This window comes from Meles meles, chromosome 8, assembly GCF_922984935.1.
Source record: "Meles meles chromosome 8, mMelMel3.1 paternal haplotype, whole genome shotgun sequence".
NCBI classification, from domain to species: Eukaryota; Metazoa; Chordata; class Mammalia; order Carnivora; family Mustelidae; genus Meles; species Meles meles.
Window position 1 is genome coordinate 59374758 of NC_060073.1, and position 25643 is coordinate 59400400.

General features: G+C 46.5%; 1 protein-coding gene across 4 annotated transcripts in view; it reads right to left on the bottom strand.

Moving 5' to 3' along the window:
- Nucleotides 1-17757, bottom strand: part of STIM1 (stromal interaction molecule 1) — a 188997-nt gene extending 171240 nt beyond the window's left edge. For all 4 annotated transcript variants that reach the window (XM_046017701.1, XM_046017699.1, XM_046017703.1 and 1 more), the window contains exon 1: nt 17614-17757. In XM_046017701.1, coding sequence (XP_045873657.1) covers nt 17614-17752 — 139 coding nt within the window. In that variant the 5' untranslated portion in view covers nt 17753-17757. The remainder of the gene's footprint in view (nt 1-17613) is intronic.
- Between the last annotated feature and the right edge of the window lie 7886 nt (nt 17758-25643).

Here is a 25643-nt window from a genome sequence, read left to right on the forward strand (position 1 = left end):
CAAATAAACAAAAACCACCATTATATTTCATCCTATTGTGGTATTTATTTTGTTAGTAATAGTTACTTTTCCCATTAAAGGTGTTTTAACTGTATTTTTTTATGTTCTAATTTGCCATTTATTCCCAAAAGAAATTTTGATGTGTAACACTAAGCATATATGCTATATGTGTAGAAAAGGCCCTGAAAATACTTTTATAATTTTTTCAAGTCAGTGAGAAAGATAATTCAACTTATGAAAATCCCTTTACAGACTTGCCTTCTTCTGGAAAGACTTTAGCTTCTGAAGTGACACACATGGTTAGGTAAAGGTTGCAGAAAGTATAAGCTTCAATTACAGATTAATAACTCAGCACGTTCTTTGCAAAAGTAACCCAACCCCGTACCTCCATTCCCCATACCCACCTCCCCACAGTCAACAGGTATATTCCAGCAACCAAGGCCAGACAGAGGGCTCTGCCACCACCATTCATCTGCATTATCCTAACTTTACTAATTACAAGAAAACTTCAAGAAAGAAACAAACTCTAAAGCCAGATGCCAAAGAAAAGGACCTCGAGGAACAGAGGCCTGCTCCCCAAGAACCCAAAAGGCATCCTACATAAAAGGCCCTATTGCCTCTGGTATAACACAGCATACTCTGAGCAAATCACGAAGACCCAGGCTTGGCTTGATTCAAAGAGCTAGCCAGTACTGCCCAACACCCTTCCCTTTACCAGTGCATCACGATGCCTGAAATTCTAACACTATTACAACTTCATTCGGTTCTTTAACAAACACATCCTGAGGGGCACCTGGGTGGCTCAGTTGATTAAGTGGCTGCCTTAGGCTCAGGTCATGATTTCAGGGTCCTGGGATCGAGCTCCACATCGGGCTCCCTGCTCAGCAGAGTTCTCTCTCTCCCTCTGCCTGCTGCTCTCCTTACTTGTGCTCTCTCTCTGTCAAATAAATAAACAAAATCTTTAAAAAAACAAAAACAAAAAACACATCATGAGTGCCACCCCTTGCAGGAGTGGTAGTAGTCAAATGGGAAGGGGGCTGGGGGAGGGGGGGGTTGCAGATGCATGCCTCATGATTATCAGCCAGATTAGAGATGGGCATAAGGCTCTGGTAATTCAGGTCAAGAAAATAATTTTGTCTGCAGAAACTGAAGATGACTTTCTGGAGGTATCAGGAGGTAGGAAATTAGCTCAGCATGGACGGCTAGGAGGATATGAAATCATTTGTGCTACTTTAGGAAGATAACAAGAGGATCTGGGAGAGACCCGGATTTGAATTCTGGTTCAGTTGTTTACAGGCTATAATGACAATCAGGCAAATTACTTTCCTTTCACAAGTATTTCCTCATCTGTAAAATGGGCATGATACATATCTCCAAAGACAGCTAGTGTAAAACACTAGCCCCAACCTAGACCATGGTAGGAACTAATAAACATCCTTTCCTTCTCCCTTTTTCTGGTTAGAACAGGAACACACATCAGGGGGAGTGCTCTAAAACAAGGGAAATGACTTTCCAGCTAACAGAGTAAAGCCCTTCGGAGGTTTATAGAACAGAGACTCAACCTGAACGCATCTCAGGAGTTTATAGAGAGTAGCAAATCCAGGCATCTCCAGATCCAGGTCCCAGGCTCTATCTCTCTCCACCATGGCAACCCATTCTGGGCAAATATCACATCACTGTGCATTTAGTAAGATAAGGAGATGGAAACCCACTCCTCAGTTCCCTGCAAACACAGCTCTGTGCCTACTTCTGGTACTACAGGAGGCTGGAGCCGGACCCAGTAAGAAAGGTATTGAGTCCAGCTGCCAACATTTTAATTAGTCCAACCTTAAAAGTCTATAACCACAAGAGATTAAAAGGAGCCCCCAGGGAAAGACTCTGCCCTTCACACGTTCAGCCAATTAGATCTGCTCAAGTGCCCTAATTTTCATCACTGAATTCTTGAGGGAATCAGGCCTGACCAAGCTCTAACTCCTGGCTGAGTACAGGAAGAGCAGTTGGGTGTGGGCTTCGAGAGAGGCAGTATCAAGTATGCCCTGAGGCCCTGACACCCTTCCACCATCAGTAAACTAAGCCTTGCTTTGCCAGGCTCCATTCCTCCACCCTGGTGTCCTACTGTGACTCACTTTCCCAGTGGCTATACCCTAGCTGATCTACACCCGAAAAGCTAGCAAAGGCTAGTTTTGATTCTCAGTTCTGGGGTAATCTCGTCCCCATCACACTTGTATTTTAAAGGGAGATTCTCCAAAATGGAAATAACTTCAAAACTCAAAAGAATAGCACTACATGGTAAACCAACAGGCAAATATGAAAATTGAGGCAGGAAGGGGTAAAGTGTCTTGTTCAAGTTAATGATAAGATACCACACTCGAAAGCCAATAACCTCTATATTTCCCAAAGGCTCGGGCCCTCTTCCTCGCCTCTCCCTTCCCTTCTCCTGTTGTCATTGAAAGTGAAAAAGGAAAGGGGCGCCTGGGTGGCTCAGTGGGTTAAAGCCTCTGCTTTCGGCTCAGGTCATGATCCCAGGGTCCTGGGATCGAGCCCCACGTCGGGCTCTCTGCTCCACGGAGAGCCCGCTTCCTCCTCTCTCTCTGACTGTCTCCCTGTCTACTTGTGATTTCTGTCTGTCACATAAATAAATAAAATCTTTAAAAAAAAAAAAAAAAAAAAAAAAAAAGAAAGTGAAAAAGGAAGGTTGTAAGGAAAAGAGAGAACCCACAGGACACAGGGTAGTAAGGAGAAGGGATGAACCAGGGAATTAGAGGACCAGAAAATTCAAAGGATAACTAATAATAAATTACTCCTATATGTATAAAACTAAACACCTGTCACATTATTTCATAAGATCTGTACACATCAACCTTGTAAGTTCTATCATCCCCAAAATACCTGGAATGGGGGAAACAGAAGCCCAGAAAGGTCAAGAGTATCACCACCCACGTTAGCTATGTCTACTCAATTCCTAGCCTAGTGTTCTTTTTTACTAAAGTACCTATCCCATAAGAAAACTGTGAAGACTCAAGAAAACCAAGCCAGGAAAAGGGGAAAAAAGAAATAAAGGCTCAAGGAAAGAAAATGCTTTAAGACAAAAGCAACACGGGCTCTCTGCTCTGTGGAGAGCCTGCTTCCTCCTCTCTCTCTGCCTGCCTCTCTGCCTACTTGTAATCTCTGTCTGTCAAATAAATAAAATCTTAAAAAAAAAAAAAGACAGGGGCGCCTGGGTGGCTCAGTGGGTTAAAGCCTCTGCCTTCAGCTCAGGTCATGATCCCAGGGTCCTGGGATCGAGCCCCGCATCGGGCTCTCTGCTTGGCAGGGAGCCTGCTTCCTCCTCTCTCTCTCTCTCTGCCTGCCTCTCTCCCTACTTGTGATCTCTATCTGTCAAATAAATAAAATCTTTAAAAAAAAAAAAAAAGACAAAAGCAACAAAACAAGAAGCAGCTATTTTATAGAAAATCTTGCAGGGGCGCCTGGGCGGCTCAGTGGGTTAAAGCATCTGTTTTCCGCTCAGGTCATGATCCCAGGGTCCTGGGATTGAGCCCCGCGTCGAGTGGGGGGGGGGGGGGTGTCTTTGCTCAGCAGGGAGCCTGCTTCCTCCTCTCTCTCTGCCTGCTTCTCTGCCTACTTGTGATCTCCCTCTGTCAAATAAATAAATAAATCTTAAAAAAAAAAAAAAAGAGAAAGAAAATCTTGCAATTCCCCTCCACTCTCTCAGAGGGGTGTGACAAGACATCAGACAAGATGGCCAGTTTTAGGCCTGCTTCCATGACCCGCAGCTGTGTAACCACAGACCTAACAACAACACAAGCAGCCCACTCCCACTTCTCTAGAGGACTCAGGAACAGGTGTACTAAGCTGAAGAGATGACCAAGCCAGAGCTCACCTCATCTAGCAGGAGGCTCCCCCAAAGCATAGCCTCAAATTCAGCTATCACTCTGCCCCAACACCTCGAGCCTGCAGAAGGTTGGTGGAAGACCCTGGGGGAGAGGGGATAGTACTCATCTCTTAGGCCAAGAACAGCTAATAGGATAGGATTGCTTAATGTTCCTTCAGTAATTCCATTTCCCACTAGAAAAGTAGAGATGTATAACTACGGAACCTGCCCATAGAGAACCTGGAACATGCACAGAAAGCCCCAAATGCAGGTGAGTAGTCTAGAACAGCCTAAAGTGAAAGAAGACCTCCCATGAAAAACTGTAAGGTTAAGTCTGCTCATATTTGGCCAAAATATTCACTATTTATATGGGCTCTACCTCAAGCCATAATCCTGGAATAACACCCTCACACAAAGCACTTAAGAGTTTTACAAAGAATATTATCTTCTATTACCTTCATAAGGTAGAGGTTTTTCTTGTTTGTTTTTTGAGTTTGGTTTTTTTGTTTTTTTTGTGTGTGTGGTTTTTTTTTTGCAAATTTGGAGACTAAGGCTCAAAGAGAAAAGGGAGCCTGTTTAAGATTTTATAAACAGAAAATGGCAAAGCCTGGAGTTGAACCCAAGTTTTTTCATCTCCAAGACTCTGATTTTCCTACAGTGAAGGCCCAACTTTGTTAGAAAGTTTAACAGCTAAAAAACAAGAAACTTGGATTCTCAGACTTGGAATCCACAAAGCAGTTATTGTATGACCTTAGGCAAATCATTTCTTTAGGCACCAGAAAACTCATCCATAAAATAGTGAGATCTGAAATAAGTGTATCGAGCAGTCTTTGGTTTCTAGAGTAATGTGAAGTATAGCCCCTTGCCCAGCACTTCAAATAAGTCAACTACCCCTCCACGCATCACCCCCTAGCACTGACCCTCCTTCTTTTTTTAAAAAAATTTTTATTTATTTATTTGACAGAGAGAGAGAGAGAGAGAGAGAGCACGCACAAGCAGGGGGAGCACCTAGCAGAGGGAGAAGCAGGCTCCTCGCCGAGCAGGGAACCTGATGCAGAACTGGATCCCAGGACCTTGGCAACATGACTTGAGCCAAAGGCACATGCTCCACCTACTGAGCCACCCAAGCACCCCAATGACCCTCTTTCTAACTGTTATGTTTTCTATTAATGGTACCACCAGGTTCCTCACTACCCACGCTCAAAACATGGGTGTACCTCTGACTCTTCTCTTTCTTTCCCTCCTACCCTTAAACCATAAGTACTACTGATTCTACATCCACAATGCAGACCCTAATCTCCACAAGGCCTGCTACCTGGGTTCCCTGCCTCCAACCTCATGGCCACCAACGCATTGTATACACACTCTGAGACTAATCTCCCCAAAGCAAAACTCAGGTCATGTCCCTTCTTTGGTCAAAACCTGCAAGAATGACTTTCTGCCTAAAAAGTCATGTCTAAATTCTTTAGCCTGGCATTGAGGCCTTCCCTGATCTTTCCTCAACCTTTCCTCCCTTATTTTATAGTATAGCTCCCACATAGATGCTCTTCTCCAGCCAATCTGAACTAACTAATGTCCCCTAGGGACTACTTTTTTCCACTCCACGCCTTCACTCATGACATTTCCTCTGGCTGGAATGCTGGCCTCAACATAGTTTATATTTCTACCTGAAGTACCTGAAGAGCCACTAAGCCACCACCTCTTCCACAAAGCTTCCCTGATCTCACTTTCCAAAAGGAGTATCAGTATTATTCATAAGGCACTGAACCTAGATTACCTTGCACAATAACCTATAAAATGGGAGACCCATTGTGAGGATTATACAAGATCATGTATGTGAAAGTAAATAGCCCAGTCCTAGGATAGAGTAGGTACTCAATAAATAGCGGCTCTTATTATAATAAAAAAAAAGTGAGTGCACATCTTACACTCCCCTATTATACACAGTACTTCTACTGGGCAGGAACTGTCATATAGCATGTGACATACACTTAAATGTTGACTGAGGAAGCAAAGAACACTACGAAGATACAGACTCTATCCCAAAGCTTATATCCAAAAGAGTTCAACCATAATGCTAGTTCTGGAAGACACCAACTGAACACCCACCACTCTGTAGCGATATACTTCACCACTGTGATAGTCCCATTCAGAATTTATAAATGAAATACACCCTTATCATTCCCTCCCCCACACCAAATTCCTAATCCCATTTCTTCCAAGCCACTTAAGGAAGAAACAATGCCACCAACAGTCTGATAAGCTGTACACTTTTTAATCCAAATGCACATCTCTACCTAACTTCAAACAGCTGTTTCTTTCTCTCCCCACAAGCTATTAAACTAAAATAGAAACATTACTGGCCTTTGGGTCAAATAAATCTAAATTCAAATCCTGGCTTAATAACCTTGAGAAAATCACTTAAACTCTCAGTGTTACAGTTTCCGCATCTACAAAATGAGAAAAATATTCACCCCTAAGTGTTGCTGTATAGATGTAAAGCACCTACCCAAGTGCCTAGAACTTAACAGGTGCTCAGTGAGTAGTAGCTACTATCATTCTTATCAACTTATTTGAGTTGTCTTAATTACATATTTATCTCTTTAGCGATAGGAAGGGTGAGTTTCAGTGAACTTTGCCCTCATCAGCAAAAATTACGTGAAACAAGATCTTCTGGAGTTTGGCAATCCCGCAACACACAGGCCTGCAAATACACACACACACACACACACACACACCCCCGCGTGCGCAAACACACCCTACTTTCTAACCTGGGCATGTATTATATGGGGCAGCCGTCTCCCCTGGCCATTACATTTTAGATGCTGGCTCTGGGAACTTGGCAAACATGGACACATTTGTTTTAACATACACAGTAGTGATGAGAGTTCTGAGAGCTTCCTGAGAGGCCTGAGATAACCCAGAGAGGCCGAACAGGAGCAGAGCTACTGAATCACCCTGGAGAGAATTAGAAGCACATGAGATTTGGAAGCCTGCCTACCGGCCTGCCAGTGAGATTTCTGGTCATTACCTAAGCCAGAATTGCACATTAGGCAGCCAGGAGCTCCGTAGAATGTGGCCAACAGAGGAAAGGGACGGATCTGTCCTCCCTGGGCCATGCTGGCAGCACAGCTGACTCTCTTAAACTTTTGCCTCCTCCACCAAGTCTCCCTGGAGAAAAGTGCCAGGGAGGAAAGCTGCTGTGATGTCTGCTCAGGCTGGAGTTCTCTGAGGTCCGGGGAGTTCCAGAGTCAGAGATAACGTTTTAAAAGCCAGCAGGAAAGAAGGCTCCCCCCTCCATCCCACAACCCAGGCTAAGAAAAGCAGTTAAAGTGTATTCTGTTCATTTGGCTGCCTCAAGTTTGACCGGAGGTAAACCCATGTGGACCACGGAACCAAAGACAGGGACAGCAGGACCCAAGGAAAGCCTGTCCACAGGACTCGTGTCAGCCCTCTCGGAGCACAGCCCTGCTGCAGCCACCTGCTCAGGTAGCCATTGCTGTAGCAAACAAAACCTGCTAGCCAGTGACGCCTGGGTGGCTCAGCCGGTTAAGCATCGGCCTTAGTTGGGGTTGTGATCCCAGGGTTCTGGGATCCGGAAGCACATCAGGCTCCTTGCTTGGCAGGGAGTCTGCTTCTCCCTCTGCCTCTGCTTGCCACTCCCCCTGCCTGTGTGCACTCACTCTCTCTCTTTCTCTTTCTGACAAATAAATAAATAAAACCTTTAAAATTTTTTTTAATATTTTATTTATTTGACAGAGAGAAATCACAACTAGGCAGAGAGGAAGGCAGAGAGAGAAGAGGAAGCAGGCTCCCTGCCGAGCAGAGAGCCCGATGTGGGGCTCGATCCCAGGACCCTGGGATCATGACCTGAGCCGAGGGCAGAGGCTTTAACCCACTGAGCCACCCAGGTGCCCCAAAAACTTTAAAATTTTTATGAAAAAAAAAAAAAAACAATAACCTGTTAGCCAGAGTCCAGGGCCAAAACATTCCCCAGTGTAACTAATAACTGTTGTTAAGCACAGCTTCAGTACGTCCTCCACAAATAGGGACAAAATACTAGGGACAAAAAACTCCTCAGAAAACCACCATGTGAATTATACCCCTACTCTCAGAGCACTCTGTCTAAGCTTTTCATTGGAACCGATGCCACATTATTCAGCATTCTCCTTTCGTGCCTACTCAATCCAAGGATCCACTTGTTGCTATCCCTGAGCACACACTCTCTGACCAGCATGGTGAGAGATACTAAGGATAGGTACTATGGCCAACAAATCAGACATGGCTCTTGTCTTCAAGACAGAGGAAAAACATGAAACAAACGAAAAAAAAATCAGAAACAAAACTCCCCAAAAAATGGCTTTAAAATCTATATAACACTTTCATATAAATTAACTCTCTTTTAACCCCATTTTTCAAGTGAGAACCCTGTAGTTTGGGTCCTACAGCCAGGAAGGACTTCAGCCAGTGCTCTTGATTCTAGAGCAGGCTATCTCGTGCTTCAAGAGGCTTGAGCAGGGTGTGAAGTGCCCAGAGTAGTACAGACCCCAAGTGCCACCAGAGCTTGATGGGAGAGAGAGGGAACTCATGGCTAGTATTGTCAGGGAACATTTCCCAGAGGACTGAGAGGTAAGGAAGAAAGGAGGAGAGGGGGTGCATTCTGGGAGGAGAGTACAATGACGCAAGTAAAGGTAAAAGAGAAACACGGTGAGGTTCTGCAGACCAGGATAAAGAAAATAGAGTGGCTGGGCCAAGGCCCAGAGAGAGGAACAGAGGCAGATGAAGAAGGCCAAGTAGTCTGGGACAAGAAGCCTGGGTGGGGAAGGAAACTACCACCCACCAAGGGATTTTAGAGGCTGCACCATCTTTACTCCAAGCTCCCCAGCAGAAGACAAAAGTACAGGGCTGCTGGCTCCTTTCAGGTTTTCTGCACATGGTCTCTCGTGAAATAAACCTGCTCCACTCCGACGAACATGACAGGGCCGTAGCCATCCTTCTGCAGGTCCCCTCGCCCCAGCAAGTTACGCCAACAAAGGTGAGGCTTTGTCAAATTCTCAGGGCCCAAAGAGCTTCCCCTTGGCACTTTCCAGGTGTCCCACAAAGCTCTAGACACATTTACCCTGCCTGGGGAGGCCCCAAGTCCATACATAATGCAAGCGGCTGAGCCAAACACCACTGAGACACGCAGCACAGTGGCTGGATGCTTCTCCTTCGGGGAGCCTGCTCCACACATCCCAAGAGACAGAGTTCCCTCCTCACCCTGAACTGAAATCCCAAGGGAGTGGTACAGAATGCAGACAGATATTAGACACCCTTTGCCACAGATCCTCCTGGGCTCCCTTTCCTGGGCCTTATATCAAAGCTCTCTAGCTGGGGGGAGCTCTTTAGAAACAGTGCTTGGTGCTGGCTTTGTATACTCCCAATTCTGCCCAGCCCAATTTCTGTGAACATTATACAATATTGCAAACTGTTTTGTTCTCCTCCTTACAGGTCTCAGATCCCCTAACAATCCACACTGGCTGTGTTAGGGCAGGCAGAGGGACTCTAGCACAGAGTAGAAATAACATGTGAATGAGAATCAGACAAAATTAGATTCTAGCCCAGGCTAAGACATTGGGCAAGTTTCGTTAACTCTCACATGGAAAACAGGAAAGATGGTCCTTAAAAGCCCTTCAGCTTTGACATACTAGGATGTTAAGTCCTAGCACCCAACACCAATGACCTAACAGGTCATAGTAAGTTTTTCGTCTGTCAGTATCTAAGTTCCAACTCAATGCCATTTATAAGTCTAGCTCTTTGAGACCAAGCTGGCATGGTAAAATCTCCAAGGTCAGTAGATGTACAATGGGCTTCAGAACTGAAGGTACCAAAATGAGGAGTTGCAAGACAAGGCTAGAAACTAGGATAAAAAGCTACTTTAGGATTGGGCCTAAGATACAGGAAGGATATAGAGGGAAGGGACATGCCAACTCTACATGTCAAAGCAATGAAGTCATGCATGAACCAAGAGGACACAATACCAAAGGGAGTACAGAGAGACTCCACAAAACTCTAGGAGGCAAGTAAAAGAAGTTCAAGAAAAGCTAAGAGGGTATAGCTCCTAAAAGCCATTGTTCCCAAGATCATGGCCCTAGGGTGATACCACAGGCATCTTCTTTTTACCACAGGCAGGGTAAATGTATCATGGTCCTAAGGTGATACCATTGCCCCCAGTGATCCCACCCTGCTGTTATTCACACCCTTGTGTAAGCCCTTCACCTTGAGTATGGGCCAGACTTACTGATTTGCTTCTAACAAACAGAATATGGCAGAAGTTGTGGCATATCAGTTGCGAGATTAAGCAATAAAAAGACTGTCGCTTGGGTACTCCCTCTTGGATCACTTGTCCTGAGGGAAGCCAGCTACTGTGTCATGAAGCAGCCCAATGAAGAGTCCCATGTGGCAAGGGACCAAGGCCTGCCAACTACCACATAAATTAACTTGCAGATGTGCCGCCCCCCACCAAGCCCTCAGCCCCAGCCCAACAGTTTGATGCAACGTCATGAGACCTGAGCCAGAGGCACCCAGCTAAGCAAGCACCCAGATTCATAACCCAAAGAAACTGTGAGATAATAAATGTTTACTATTTTAAGCCTCTACGCTTGGGGATAATTTGTTATGCACCATTACAGGCAGGGACCAGGCCCATCTGGTCAGCCATTTCAAGCCTGCAGGTGGGGCTAGGGAAGTGGTTACACCCAGTAAAAGGAAGGAGGTATGGGGGGGAAATAAGGTCAAATACAAGCACCCAGACTTTATCAATAGCCTCCCTACAGCCTAGAGTAAGTCCTGAATAAAAGTCTCACTCGGCTATACCCAGAGTCTATAGGTGTTTGATGGGTATACCTCAAGTTAAACAATAAAACTGGAAGAGGTTTAGAGAAGCAACTACCTTTAGAGAGGTGCTACCACAAGCAGACACTTGGATTCGAACTGAGGTTTTTCAGACCCACAAAAGCTAGGGTTGAGAGATTTTATTTATTTATTTGACAGACAGAGATCACAAGTAGGCAGGGAGACAGGCAGAGAGAGAGGAGGAAGCAGGCTCCCCGCCGAGCAGAGAGCGCGACATGGGGCTCAATCCCAGGACCCTGGGATTATGACCTGAGCCGAAGGCAGCGGCTTTAATGCACTGAGCCACCCAGGCACCCCAACAGTGAACTTTCTAAATGAAGCTTCTTTGTTCAACATTACCTAAGCCTCTCCACGGAAAATTTTTTCAACTTCTAACCAAATGCTTAGTAAACTACCAGAGAATCAGAAGCAGAAAATATATCCCCTTCAGTGTAGTTCTACAAACTTCATTATATACAAAGTAGTATACTACATGCCAAGCCTTTGCTAGGAGCTTGGTGTCCTACCTTCCGAGGGGCTTACGGTATACTGAGGAAGGCAAGCACAGACACAGATAACTCCACAGGCACAGCATAGTTCTTAAGATTATAGACTCTACCAGACTCTTGGTGATACATGACTAGTCTATTCAAACACCCTGTCAACACAGCTATCACCAGACTACTGAAGCTAAAGGCTCTAAGTGCCAGATAAGTGAGGAACACATCAACAGGTAATACATTCTGATAAAACCAGCAAAGGCTTGGCACACGGATCCCCAGAGGTATATAGTTCTGGTCCTACGAGTTTTTAGCAATGGGAGCAAGAACACAAATTTCTCAGCCACCAATGTGTCACTTTAAAAGACCATAATAATAAAAACAGTCCCACCTAATTCCAAAGTTAAGGATAAAATAAGATAGAATGAAAAAGAAGAAACAGGGATGCCTGGGTGGTTCAGCCTGTTGAGTGTCTGCCTTCAGCTCAGATCATGGTCCCAGGATCCTGGGATCAAGCCCCATGTTGGGCTCCCTGCTCAGCAGGGCAGCCTGCTTCTCCTCCCTTTGTCCTTCCCCCAGCTTGCGCTCTCTCTCCCCATTTCTCAAATGAATAAATGAAATCTTTTTTAAAAAAGAAAAAGAATAAACAGTTCTGAGCGTGGATGAAAATATCAAGTACCCTGGGTGAGCAGCACCTCCACGGGTTGAGGAAAAGCCCAAAATGTATACCAAGACATGAGATGGTTTGAAAGGAAGACAGAAAATGTGATCCATTCAAACAGGCCCTGACTGCATCTTTTCCAACAAACTTTAACAGAGGCTTTAGCCTGGGCACAATAAAAACAGAGATAAATAAAGTACAACCCCTCTTCCCTTCTTCCACAGACTTTACACTTGGGAGAGAGCAAACATAATACAATGTTGTTATGTGTTACATCAGAAATGTATACAAAGTGTCCTGGGGGTAATAAAGAAAGCTCTGTATTGCTATTATTTTATTTCTTAAACTGTGTCCTGGGCACACAGTATTCAATGTATTATTCTTTATACCTTGTTGTATATTTTAAATATTTCATTTTTTTAATCAGCAGTAGCCAAAAAAAAAGCAGAGGAAGAAGAAGGAAAAGACTTGGAAGCCCAGACTTCTCTCCCTAGAATTCTGACAGCCAGCACTGCTGTTTCCTGGAGTGTCATTTCCCACAAAGGGAAACATACCACAGCATGCCCATGAAGTCATTAAGCAACGGTATCTCAAAGTTACTCAGCAGGAAATGAGGGGCCCCTTTGCTCAAACCCAAGTTCTATGGAGCCCAAGGAAACCATTTCCCTCAACAAGACCTCATCCCTTCCTTGCCAGAGAACAGGCGTTCTTAACATGAAGGCCCCACATTCCTGAGAAGCCCACAGATAGAATTCAGAGGACTCTGTGAATTTGGATGGGAAAGAAATTACATCTTTATTTCCAAATTTCTTTTACTGAAAGTTAACATTTCCTTCCATTATATCTTATGGGCAACAAACCACAGTATTTGTAGCAGTACCTATGATTTTGTCACCAAAAGAAATGACATTTTCACACCACATTATACTTGCACATGTCTCAAAATAGTATTTACATTTATCACTACTTCAAAATTATGGTAGCTCTTAGCCCTGCCCCTAGATCACATATAACTGTGATCTTCCTGTCTACAGGCTCTCATGCGAGGTAGGCTGGCCAAGTACGAAGCAGCTATTGTTCAGCCACCAACTGTGAGACTCCATGTACTCACACTGGTGACCCAGGCACCTACAATGCCCCTTCCTCCAGCCTTCCCCACATCAAACCACCACTCCCTCCTGGTTCCCAGGAACCCTTCCCTAGTCCCTCAGCTGAGCCTAACCCACACACAGCTCTCTTAATTCTTAGCCTACGCTGTCTACACTGCCTGGTTTTATGCTTTCTTAAGCCTGTGCATTATGCTATATTTAATACAGAGCATGCCCCCTGCCCCCAGACTTAGACTTCTTTGGTACCCCTAAGTCTCTTTCATAGCGCAAAGCAAGCAGTAAACACTCATTACGAACTTGTGGGTTGAATAACCAGTTAAGTCAGGGTCCTTGACTTGACTGTCTTCATCTAGTTTGACCAATAACCCACTATGGAACTTGTATTTGATGCTTCTCTGGATGTCAGTTCCCTCATTTGTAAAAAATAAGTGGGTTGAACTAACTGATGTTTCCACCTCTTAACTTCTGAATTAGGCAACCACTTTCTATCTCCCAGGATCTGAGAAAAAATTATGGGGGAAACTGAAATGCCTCCCCCAGCTCTCCCAGGCAGTGTTAGTCACTTGCTCCTCTGGGCTTCCCACAGCCTTGTGTGTATGTGTATACAATACCTCTATCACAGCATTTATCACAAAGCTGTGAGAGAGTGTGTAACCTAAGGGCTGAGGTGGAGGCAAGAATCAGGCTGCCTGGGTTCGAATTCTAACTCTATTCCTTACTTGCTGTATAACCTTGGGCAAGTTACTTAACTTCTCTCTGATTCCATTTACTCAAATATAAAACAGAGCTAATACTCAGCACACTGGATGATAGTAAGAATTAAGTGAAGGAGAGCCTGAGTGGCTCAGTGGGTTAAGCCTCTGCCTTCAGCTCAGGTCATAATCCCAGGGTCCTGGGATCGAGCCCCGAGTTGTCAGGCTCTCTGCTCGGCGGGGAGCCTGCTTCCCACCCACCCCACCCCCTGCCTGCCTCTCTGCCTGCTTGTGATCTCTGTCTGTCAAATAAATAAATAAATAATCTAAAAAAAAAAAGAATTAGTGAAATAAAATGTTTGGAACAGTGACTGCCACACACTAAGCACTAACAAATGTTAGTTGCTATTACCGCGCCGTGATTAATGTCTTCCTAGGCACTGAATTGCTCCTTGAGCTGGATCTCTGTCCTCCTCCCCTTCTCCAAACACTGCTCTGGTTACGCTTTCTTCCATAGCACCACACCATGATAAAATATTTATGTATTTATTTCCTATCTCCCCACTAGATGGTAACCTCCTTGAGGGCAGAGAACATATCTGTTCTGTTCATCCTTAAATTCCTGCCACCGAATATAGTGTGTGGCACAGAGCAGACACTCAAATATTTGTTAAATAAATAGCACATGAGCTGGTACTGTTCGGAGTTTGCTGAATAAATTAACCTAGCTAAGGGGCGCCTGGGTGGCTCAGTGGTTTAAGCTGCTGCCTTCAGCTCAGGTCATGATCTCGGGGTCCTGGGATCGAGTCCCGCGTCGGGCTCTCTGCTTGGCGGGGAGCCTGCTTCCTCCTCTCTCTCTCTGCCTGCTTCTCTCCCTACTTGTGATCTCTATCTGTCAAATAAATAAAATTAAAAAAAAAAAAAAAATTAACCTAGCTAAGGAGTGATTGTCAAAGCTGAGGTGTGGGTACAGATGATGTCCTAGTTGCTCCAGGATTAGTGTGACCCTCTCCCAGCCCCAATATTAGCCTCAGCCAAGCCCCACCCACCTGCCCTTGGCCCCCATCCAGTTCCGGGAGCTACCCTCAGCTAAAATTAGCATAGCCACCAAGATGGCCAGGCCATTTATAGCCTTGGAGGCAGCAGCAACTAGCTGGGTGGGCAGACAGGGCTCTGGCCTCCCACTCCCATCAGGGGTTGATTGAGAACCCAGCCTGCAGTCCACACACTGCTTGGATGCCTATCCTCCAGGGTCCTGTTCTGGCTATACTGAGTCACACCACAGTTCTGGATCAGAGTTATCTCCCACCCTGGCAGTCACAACCTGACTCACCTGGGTTCCCCCACAAACATTCTGCAGAAAACCTTTTGAGTTTCTGGAAGCAATGAGCCCAGAGTCTACGGGAGGTTCTAAGCGCCAGTTTCAGGCCAGCTTCAGAAATGCAGTCCCCAGGGTGGCACACCCAGGCCCAGATCTTTACTGAGAAAATGACTTAGCACAGCTGGGTGTGCAGGAATCAAAGAGCCAGAAGGGGAGAGGAATGGCCTCTCCGCTGTCAGATGAGAGGGCCTCTTAGCAGAGCACCTGCCTTCACTGCAGGAACAGGGTTTTAAGATGGACCTATATATCCAATGAGAGAAAAAAATCCAATTCTCTGGCCTCTGCAGAAGACTCTCCAGGTGAGAAAATGACAGCCTTCTTCTTGGATCTTATCAGCTCAGTCACCAGGGCCTGCCTAAATAACTGACCAGGAAGAAAGTAACGTTCTCTTGGCCCTGCCTAGCACTCCTTTAACAGGGCAGGGCCAGAGAAGATGGAAGAAATCTAAGACCTGCCTATAAGAGAGCACAGGACCCGCTTTCTTGACCTACAAAAAAGGGGCTCATACCACTTGCCATGCATCCTACTAGGCTATCATGAGCCTTTTATAGGAAAAAATAGCTGTATAATTATAAACTATAGAGAACATATAGATTGACTAGGTATTCCAAAGATGATTAGAGAAATGTCAGCTTTAAGGGCAAGTAAAAACTCCTGTGCTTTAAGAATACATGGAGACTGGAAGGGCTATGAGGGTTCCTGGCTGCATAAGGAGCTTCTCCTCAAATCCTTTAGCAGAGCCCAGTCCATAAGCCACCTCTTTGCAAAAAAAAAAGAGTCCCTGTCTAAGCCAAAGTCCCAGATAGGCCCAAGGGACAACCTAGAACAACAGTGCTGGGGTCCCCAGGTTCCCACAAACTATAATCATGCCTGGCACCTAGGGTCCTTCTCTAAGACTTCCCTCCCTGGGATTCAGTATTATTATGACAACAGAAACTAATTTCTGAACTGAGAGGAATCAAGGACCAAACCAGAGTCCTAAGTGGTATAATCAGCATAGCCAGGCCTCTCAGATATGCTATGAGGAGGGCTGTCCCCACAAGATGAAGTCACCTCGTGGTTCTGAGGGATGCTGGAAGGCCTCTTACCTTAAGCACAATCTTTTCGATTGAAAGTTAATGCTTAAAATTCAGAATGTCATCACTTTAGCTCATGTCTAAAATATAAATCACTTCCCCCCCTCCAAAAGTATTCATTTTATCTCAGGCACTCATATTTTAGGGTGAGAAAAGGACATTTTAGCCTTATAAGCAGGAATGTCATAGACACAGCAGAGATGTTCCCAGGCTCTACTTCACAGTTTGATCTACATCTGCCTACTAGACTTTCCCCTCACAGCCCAACGAAAACCTAGCTTTGAGCTACATTTCCGGGGCCTCCTTATGGAGGAACAGGATTCATCTGCAAGAAAGACCAATCTCCAAAACAACAGCCTAGGTCCTATGCTTGTTTGCAGGGCAACCCTATTTGGAACTCGGCCTTCAGGTACACCCAGCCGCATCAAAGAAGTTAAAAAAAGAGAGAGTTTTCCGAGAAACGGTCTACCATCAAAGACAGCATCTGGATCCAACCATGAAACTTCCCAGCCACCATGACCTATGTTTCCTTTCCCTCCTTCTATCAGTGGGTATCCACTGAGCAGTCACCTCATTAAAAACTCAGCTATAAACTCCCTAATCTGCAGCCCACTGCTTTGGATAGAACATAGTACCAGGGTGAGAGAAATGAGGAAAGAAAACCAAATTCCTTCTAAGCCTTGTGTAAAACAACTGAAGTTTAAAAGTACTCTTTTCTTTTGCATTCTGCAACAGAACTCCAGGGCTCCTGATATCTAACAAGGCTCCATGAGTACATAAAGAAAAACAGGACAGATCAAAAATATCATAGAATTCCTACCCTCATCAGTCAGAAGAAATGGAATAAATCAACACGTGGGTCCCAGAAATTATACCATACCCACAATAAGAAAAATCCATTTAACTCCCTAGTGATAAATAGTATTTGACCTAACGAACTGCCTGGATATTTCAAATGGGATGGCTAAAAGACAGCAGATTACCTAAGGGAAGGGAGGGACTAAGTTTCCCACGCTTGTTGGAACAGAAAGGCACACCTCAACACCAAGCTATAGGGCAACAGAGTTGGCCCAGCCCTGACTTTCCCTGCCCAACCCAAGTAGCCTCAACCTCCCCTGTACTGCCAAGTGCTGAAACTGGCCAAGAGCAAATAGACTTATCATCGGCTTAGGCCATTCTTCCAGAAAAGTAGTCCTGAGAATGGGTCCTGGCTTGCTGATCTGAAAGGCCAACCCCTTCTCACTGCCAACAGAAGACATTCTGGGGAGAGAGGAGGAAAGTGCTTGCCAGGGACAGAGACATTAGCCATGGCTCCTGAACAGAAAGAACTCCTTGCACTGCTGAGAACAGGCAGCGCTATCACCCGCACATGTAGAAACCTAAGGTTCAACTTGCCCCTCAGTTCTGAGTCAACGCTCCCAGGCCGCTCCAGCCCGTGGCAAGGCCTTACCTGCTGCCGTGGACTCCTCGGAACTAGCCCCCGAGCCAGCTCCCGTCGCCTTCTCGCTGTGGCTATGGCTGAAGCTCTGGCCGTGATGCAGGAGAAGCCCCCAGAGGAGCCACAGGGCAACACGGGCGCACACATCCATGACTCCAGGTCTCAGTCAACATGCGCCTGATGTGGACACCTCGGGATCCCAGAGCAAAGCCGGGAGCCCAGAAGTGTAGCCGACAGTCCTGGAACCCCAGGCAAGATGCCCTCGAGGCGCCGCAGCTGTCCAGGCACCCGCCGGCCTGCCTCCTACGACAGCCAAAGGTCAAGTGCTCCAAGTTTGGGCGCGGGAGGAGGGCGGGTTCCTCCGTTCCAACAGTGGGTCCGCCGGAGCTGTGGCGGCCCGAGCGCCGAGTCTGCTCCAGCCGCTTCCGGAGAGTTTGGACAGGGTGGCTGCGGGGCCGCTGTCAGCTCCGCAGCGGGCTACACCTCTGCGGGAGGAGGCGGACTGGCGGGATCTCCCGCGGGCACCGGAGTGGGGGAGGAAGGGAAGAGAGGGGAAGAGGGGGGCACCTGGCCTCTCCCCGCCGAGTAGCCGCGAGCAGCACAGGCTCGGAGAGGGCGTGCAACTCGCAGGTCCCTGCGGGCGCGGGCGGCTCCGGGATCCCAGGCCTCCTAGGCCGAGGTCGGCGCCCCCGCCCAGTCCCGTGCCCAGGCGGCCCGCGGTGCCCAGGTTCAGCAGGCAGACGCGCACTGGCCAGGCCCGGGACAGCGGCTCCCCGGCAGGCTGGCGGGCGGCGCGGGGCGGGCCCGGGGCGGGCGGGGGCGTGCTCTCCTGCAGGCCCGCCCCGCGCCGCCCGGCCCCCCGCGAAGCCCGGCCCGCCCCAGCGCCGGGCTTATCCCGGAATAACCTGTTAGAGGCAGCCGCTGGGTGCCCCCAGCCCGCGGTGGGCTCTCCCCGGCCCCGGTCCGCACTGGTGTCTGCAGGACCCCCCCTCCCGCGCCAAGGGTCGGGTCCCGGCCTCCCCTTCCCCCACGGGAATCTCTCCCGCTCTAACCGCCCGCGGATGGGCGGGCGCGCCCCGGACACGCAGTTGCTCAGGTAACCCAGGCCTGCGGCGACGGCGACAGTAACTGCCCTGCCCGATCTCCGGGCCTCGGTGCTGCTCCACTCGCCTCAGCTCTAAAGCCGGGCTGGACAGAGACCCCCGGCACAACGATTGCTATTCCGGGATGCCTGAAGCGACAAACGCCTGGCCCGGATGGGCCGGGGGCACGCTCCCAGCCCCCTACTTCGGGCCGGCTTTCAGGCTCCGCCCTCCCTCCCCGCCGCGCAGCCAATCAGCTACCTCCTCCCTGCAGTTTAGGAACCTGCGCGCTTAGTCACCCGCGCGCAGCGGCCCCTGGCGGGCAAATCTAGGTGCTGCAGACAGGACTCGAGCTCCTGAGAGGCCCAGCCCCTTTGCGGAGGGTTTGGAGAGTGAAGCAAGGATCCGCCCCAGGGCAACCTATTAGGGACTGCGAGTGTTTTCAGAGGAAATGATGCTAGAAAACAAAATGAAATGTCCAAAACACTATAGTTAAAATTGCCCTACGTATCCCTTAAGTCTCGGCTAAAGGACCCCATCAGCCCATCTGCTGACCACCCCTTCCTGCCACATTCAAGAGAAGTCGGATGCGCTCCTTTAACTGTCACCGCCCGTGTTCCTACCAGCCCCTCAACTCCCCTCCCCTTTGAGGTTTTTGTGGGTAGGGCCTGTGGCTGGTTCCTCTCTGCCTGTCACTCTCCCAGCTCTCAGTGTCGCTTGGAGAAGGTGTTAGCGACTTAGAATGAATGCCCCAGTGAAGAGAGAGCCGCGCCTGGGCCTCCTTCAACAGAGCCTGCATTTCCTGTTCTCTGTCGAGTATGCTGTCAGCAGATCTTTACTAAAACCTGCTCTGTGCCCTACCCTGTCCTTGGCACCGGAGGCAGGGGAAGGAATTAGGCACAGTCTCTCCTCTGACTGATAGTGCTAAGCCAGCTACCTGTTCTGAAAGCCCTCGGAAGACCAGGAACATGGATTTACCCAACAGCTGCCTGGCTTAAGGGTTAGACAGTTGATATAAAAATACACTTCTAACGTCATTTACTACCGCTCTCCCCACTCTCAATCTCCAGTCACACTGGCCTTCTTTAAGTTCCTCAAACACACTGAACCTTCACCACCCTGCCTTTGTATCTGCGGTTGCTTCTGCCTGAAACACTCCCCTCTACCTCCAGCTCTGGGTATAACGGCTCTGTCCTTCTTCCAGAAACAATTCAAGGTCTCCTCCTCAGAAACTTCCACTTCTGATCGAGGCCTTGGGTCCAGAATTGGACCTTTACAGATGTCTGCCTCCCTCCACCCCCATAAGATTGAGTTTTCAGAGGTCAGGGGGTTGTGCCTTACTCATCTCTGAGAAAGGAGGATCCAGCCATAGGCCCTGCACATAGTAAGTGCTCAGTAAAAGCTGGTAGACATGAATTAATTCATTTGATCACTAAAATATTTATTGAATAACAACTCTGTGCTGGGAAACTGGCCAGAACAGAAGATGAGCCCCTGACCTAAGTTCTACTAGACCTATGCTCTGAGTCAAGGGCCTTAAGCTCAAATGGCAAAGTTGGCAGAGAGATAATACAATTCAGAGAAGTAGGGGGGTAATAGGGAGTGGTAGGGACTATGGCACACTGGAGAGCAGGCAGGAAGGTGAACTCAGTACTTCTGGATCATCTTTAAGAGAAGATGGAAAGCTGAACTTTTACATGACATATCACTTTTTTTTAGTACTAGCAATTAATTTTTAAAAGTAAAAAGCCCTGGGACACCTGGGTTGCTCAGTGGTTTAAGTATCTGTCTTTGGCTCAGTTCATGATCCCAGGGTCCTGGGATTGAGTCCTGCATTGGGCTTCTTGCTCAGCAGGTAACCTGCTTCTCCCTGTACCTGTGCTCCTCCTGCTTGCGCTGTTTCTCTCTATCTCTTGGGGGGGAGAAGGGGGTCTTTAAAAAATAAATAAGTAAATAAGTAAAAAGCCCTATATGGACCATATAAACACATTTGCGGTGTAAATTAATCACTCAGATTGCTAGTTTGTCACTTCTGCCTAAGTCAACTTGGCCTGTTCACTTATTTGCCTAAGAGAACAGCCCAGAAAAAAAGAAAGTAAAACATGTTTAACTTCCTTTAAACTCGACTGCATTATTTCTCTTAGCTACCACATGATTTTTGAAGGAGTATGGGAGCATCACTCATTTGATACAAAAACCGTGGGTCTTGAAGGCAGGAAGTAAGGCTCTGTTGCCAATTCATACCAAGAACTTGAACCTGTGAGAGCGAGTTGCGTTTCCTGTGAGGCTAAAATGGTGGCTAGGAACTAATAATAGAATTAGCATATGAGGTTCCTGGCTGACTCAGTCAGTAGAACATGGAAATCTTGATCCTTGATCTCAGGGTCGTGAGTTCAAGCCTCACATTGGGTGTGGAGGCTACTTAATTTTAGAAAGAAGGAAGGAAGGATGGATGGAAGGAAGGAAGGAAAGAAAGAAGAAAATAAATAAATAAATAAATAAGCACACAATCCAGCAATTCCACTTCTGGATATATACTCAAAAAATTGAAAACAAGGGGACACCTGGGTGGCTCAGTGGGTTAAGCCTCTGCCTTCAGCTCAGGTCATGATCTCAGGGTCCTGGGATCAAATCCCACATCGGGCTCTCTGCTCAGCAGGGAGCCTGCTCCCCCCCTTCTCTCTCTCTGCCTGCTTCTCTGCCTACTTGTGATCTCTCTCTGTCAAATGAATAAATAAAAATCTTTAAAAAAAATTGAAAACAGGGTCTCAAAGGGATATTTGTACACCCATATTCAAAACAGCACTATTCACAATAGCCAAAAGGTAGAATCTAAATGGACAGACAAATGAATAAACAAAATGTGGTATATACATACAGTGGAATATTATTCAGCCTTAAAAGGGAAGAAAATTCTACATTCTACAACGTGGGTGAAACTTGAGGTTCATTACGCTAAGTAAAATAAGCTGGTCACAACATGTAAATAGTATATAATTCTACTTTATGAGGTACCTAAAGTAGTCAAATTCAGAGAGACAGAAAGTAGGATAGTGGTTGCCAGGAGAGGATAGGGAACTGTTTAATGGATATAGTTCAATATTTCAAGCTGGTTGCAAAACAATGCAAATGTACCTAACATGACTAAACAGTACATTAAAAAATGGTGAAGAAGGGGCACCTGGATGGCTCAGTCAGTTAAGCCTTTGCCTTTGGCTCAGGTCCTGATCCCAGGATCCTGGGAATGAGCCCCCACTGGGTTCCCTGCTCTGCAGGGGAGCCTGCTTCTCCCCGTCTCTCTGCCTCTCCCCTCTGTTCATGCACTCTCTCTCAAATAAATAAATAAAAACTTTAGAGGAAAAAAAGCCAGTTCCCCTCTGGATCTCAGTCTCCCCAACTATAGGATATATAAGTACCGGATTATTAATTCATCTTGGCCTTAATATTCTACAAAACAGGAAAATGCTGAGACCTCATGGATCTTCCTGGATCTGAAGTTTTGACTCTCACTTCAGTAGTCCCTATGTTGGGTCCTCACATGAGTATAGCCTCTGTAAGCACACCTCATCACATTATGAGTCTCAAGAGGAAACAGAGAGCTTTTTGTTTCCCCCATCTGTCTATTTTAAACCTAAACACCAAGCCTTTACCATACACCAGGTGTATCCTACCTGAATTGCTCTTAGGGCCTTGCTCCTGAAATTCTGCAGATGTTGGTTAAATCGAATTGGATTAACAATTCTCGTGCCTCTATGCTACTCTTTGCCAGAGCTGTCATATCAAACATCTTCTCTCTCCTTCATAAGAGCTCTGCTGGATAAGACAAGGCTATACTCATTACAGATAAAGAAACTAAGGCTGAGGCCAACACACCAAACTCTGTCCTTTGGAATTTTCTCTCTATCCTGCAAGTCTCAGCTCCAGTGAAAGAAAAGCATCCGTGCCTTGAACAATTATGACAACATAGCATGAACCAAAAGTTGTGATTAGTCAAAAAAAAAAAAAAAAAAAAAGACCCATCTCAAAAGTCACCCCTTCCTTCCTTCACCACCTTGCCTGTCTTTTTTTTTTTTTTAATATTTTATTTATTTGACAGAGAGAAATCACAACTAGGCAGAGAGGCAGTCAGAGAGAGAGGAGGAAGCAGGCTCCCTGTGGAGCAGAGAGCCCTGGGGCTCGATCCCAGGACCCTGGGTCATGACCTGAGCCGAAGGGAGAGGCTTTAACCCACTGAGCCACCCAGGTGCCCCACCACCTTGCCTGTCTTACCTGATGTGCCCTATGTCACCAGTCTTCTGCTATATCTTATAGCTGAATTATGATTATCTCATAAGTATCTGTCTTCTCCATTAGCTTCTGCGTTCATCAGGGACTGAATTTTATCTTCATACTCTCCCGGGCTAGGACTTGATCCAGTGCAAAACTGGTACTCAATAAAAGTGTATAAATGAATGATGTGTGTTCTCTATGAACTGTCATATCTCTAGCTGCCATTCCTCTACACCACAGGGTTTCTGGTTATGAAAAGCTTTCATTTGGAAAATGACTGTCTTCAGTAGAGGTGCAATAAAGGGTCCTAAATCTGCCCACAAAAGTTTAGTTTCGAGTTTGGGCTGTGTAAAGCTTTCATTTGGAAAATGACTGTCTTCAGTAGAGGTGGAATAAAGGGTCCTAAATCTGCCCACAAAAGTTTAGTTTCGAGTTTGGGCTGTGTTATCAGTGGCGTCCCCTGGTGTCCAAAAATTGCAAGTACAGCTATCACTGAGAAACGGCCCAGGTTCTGACTGGGTAGGAATGAATGAGTAAAGAGATTTGGGCTTCTAGCAATTCTTCCCAAACTAGTTTCACAAAGAAAATCGTCTACTCTTCCAAAATCAGGTCTAGAATCTTAGAACCAATGTTCTTTTATTGATTTAACATATACCGAGCACCTGTTCATAATAATCCAGTACCTACCCTCCAAGAGCTCGTTTGGGAGGGAAATCTCTCTATGAACAGTAATTAGCACTTGTTGATAATGTCTTGAGAGGAATTGGTTCAGGGTCAGGTGAGCGAGCACAGAGGAGGAGCAAGTAACTGCCTTAAGCAATCAGAGGGTGTGCAGAGGTACACAGCTGGGGTGAGGGGGAGGGGTTCTGGAATTAGATTGCTTAGATTCACATCCTGGCACTGATGCCTGACTGCACAAACTGAATTGTTCCTGGAACACACCAGGGCTGAAGAAGGAGGAATTCCCAGAGGGTATTATGACAAACCAGGTGGGTACCGCCTGGTTTGGAGAACCTCAAGGATGCAAAATTGCCCTGGAGGTAAACAGGGCAACTGTTGTTCCACCTGCCTGGGAGGAGGGACCCTCCTAGAAGATAGGGCAAGGCCCTAGCCCTTCCTCTGCGCAACTAGTTAGTTCCTCAGAGGGAATCAGGAACAATGGATCAGAAAATGCAACTCTAGAACTCTGTTTGATTTGTCACTTCCTCTGTTTGTTCTTTTTGCTATCTCCAGTCGCACTCATTATCTTCCCAAGTCACGAAATGGGACATCAGGCCCGTTTGGGGTGGGGGGTAGCAATGAAGAAGAGTAATGAAGGGGAGACTCCTATTTCTCCTCCTAAGGTAGGATGAGAGAGGGAACACCAGGGAATCAAGAGGAGCCCCACCAGAGACAAAGGAAAACTCATATTTAGGGTTAGTCTGAAGAGGCTGTGACTGACACTGAGCAGAAGACCCTTTGTGAGCCCCTGGTGAGCTACAGGAAATGGAGCTCATACAGACTAGGCTGGAAAGACCTGTTTGGAAGAGACCAGGGCAGAGGTGAAAACATTTCAAGGCTTTTTCCCTCCTCCTTTCTGTCTCTGCCCTGCTCTTCTAGGGGAATCAAGTCATGGGCATACAGAGAAATTAATGTTTGTTGCACCCTGGACAATCTGCTAGGCATTCTACGTGCATTCTTTCATGAATCCTCACAATCCCACAAAGCCCATAGTATTGTCATTCCCATTTTAAAATGGAACTAAATGGTTCCTATGCTCTTACAGCACATAATCACCTGTTTAAGATCTATCTCCCTTGCTAGTTACATCAGAATAGGAACTTATCTATGTTTTCACCACTGCATCATTAGCATGTGACATTATACCTAGCCCAGAGAAGGTTTTCAATAAATACAGTTCAAGGAATGAATGCGAGAGTTCATGTGACTGGTCAAAGGCCACAATGAAAGTGATACAACTAGGATTTGAATCCTGGACTGTCTGGCTTCAGAACCTGCCTATGATCTCTCTGTTTTACCCCTCCACCAGGTTCTTTCATACATTGTCTCTCTTCTGAATGTCCCAGCTGGTGTCCTTGCTTCTCAGCTGCTTGTGAGCACAAACATAAACCATCTACCAAGAGCTCACCTACTTGGGAAAAGCAAGTGAGAGAGTAGGAAGAAGAAACAGCCCTTTGGACCCTCTGCCCTCTTCCTATACTCCAGCTAAGCATCTTCCTCCTCCAAGAACCCTTTGCAGATATTTGAGTATGTCTCACCCATTTGGGGTATCCCACCCCATTACCTGTCTCCCACTCCTGTGGCTTTATTGGCCCATCCTATATCTGTACCCTAAAAGTTCTAAGTCACCTGGTTCTAAGTCACCAGGTTCTAAGTCACCTGGCCTCTAATGGTTCTACATGGATCAGTGTTTGTTTGTTTGTTTTTTCTCAGATCAGTGCTCTTTTACTTCTATTTTATTCCACAGATGTGTGCTGAAGACAAATGGGTGCTCAGGCCTGCCTGTACCAGGCCCAGTGGGTGAACATAAAGATGAATCAGACACAACCTCAAAGGACTTACAGTCAGTGGGGAAGACAGACATTAGGCACAGATACAATTAACTAGAGCACAAAGCAAGATGACCTAAATAGTATCAAAGCATTTTGAGCAATAAGCTACATGCATAAGCCTTAATTACTTTATTATTCT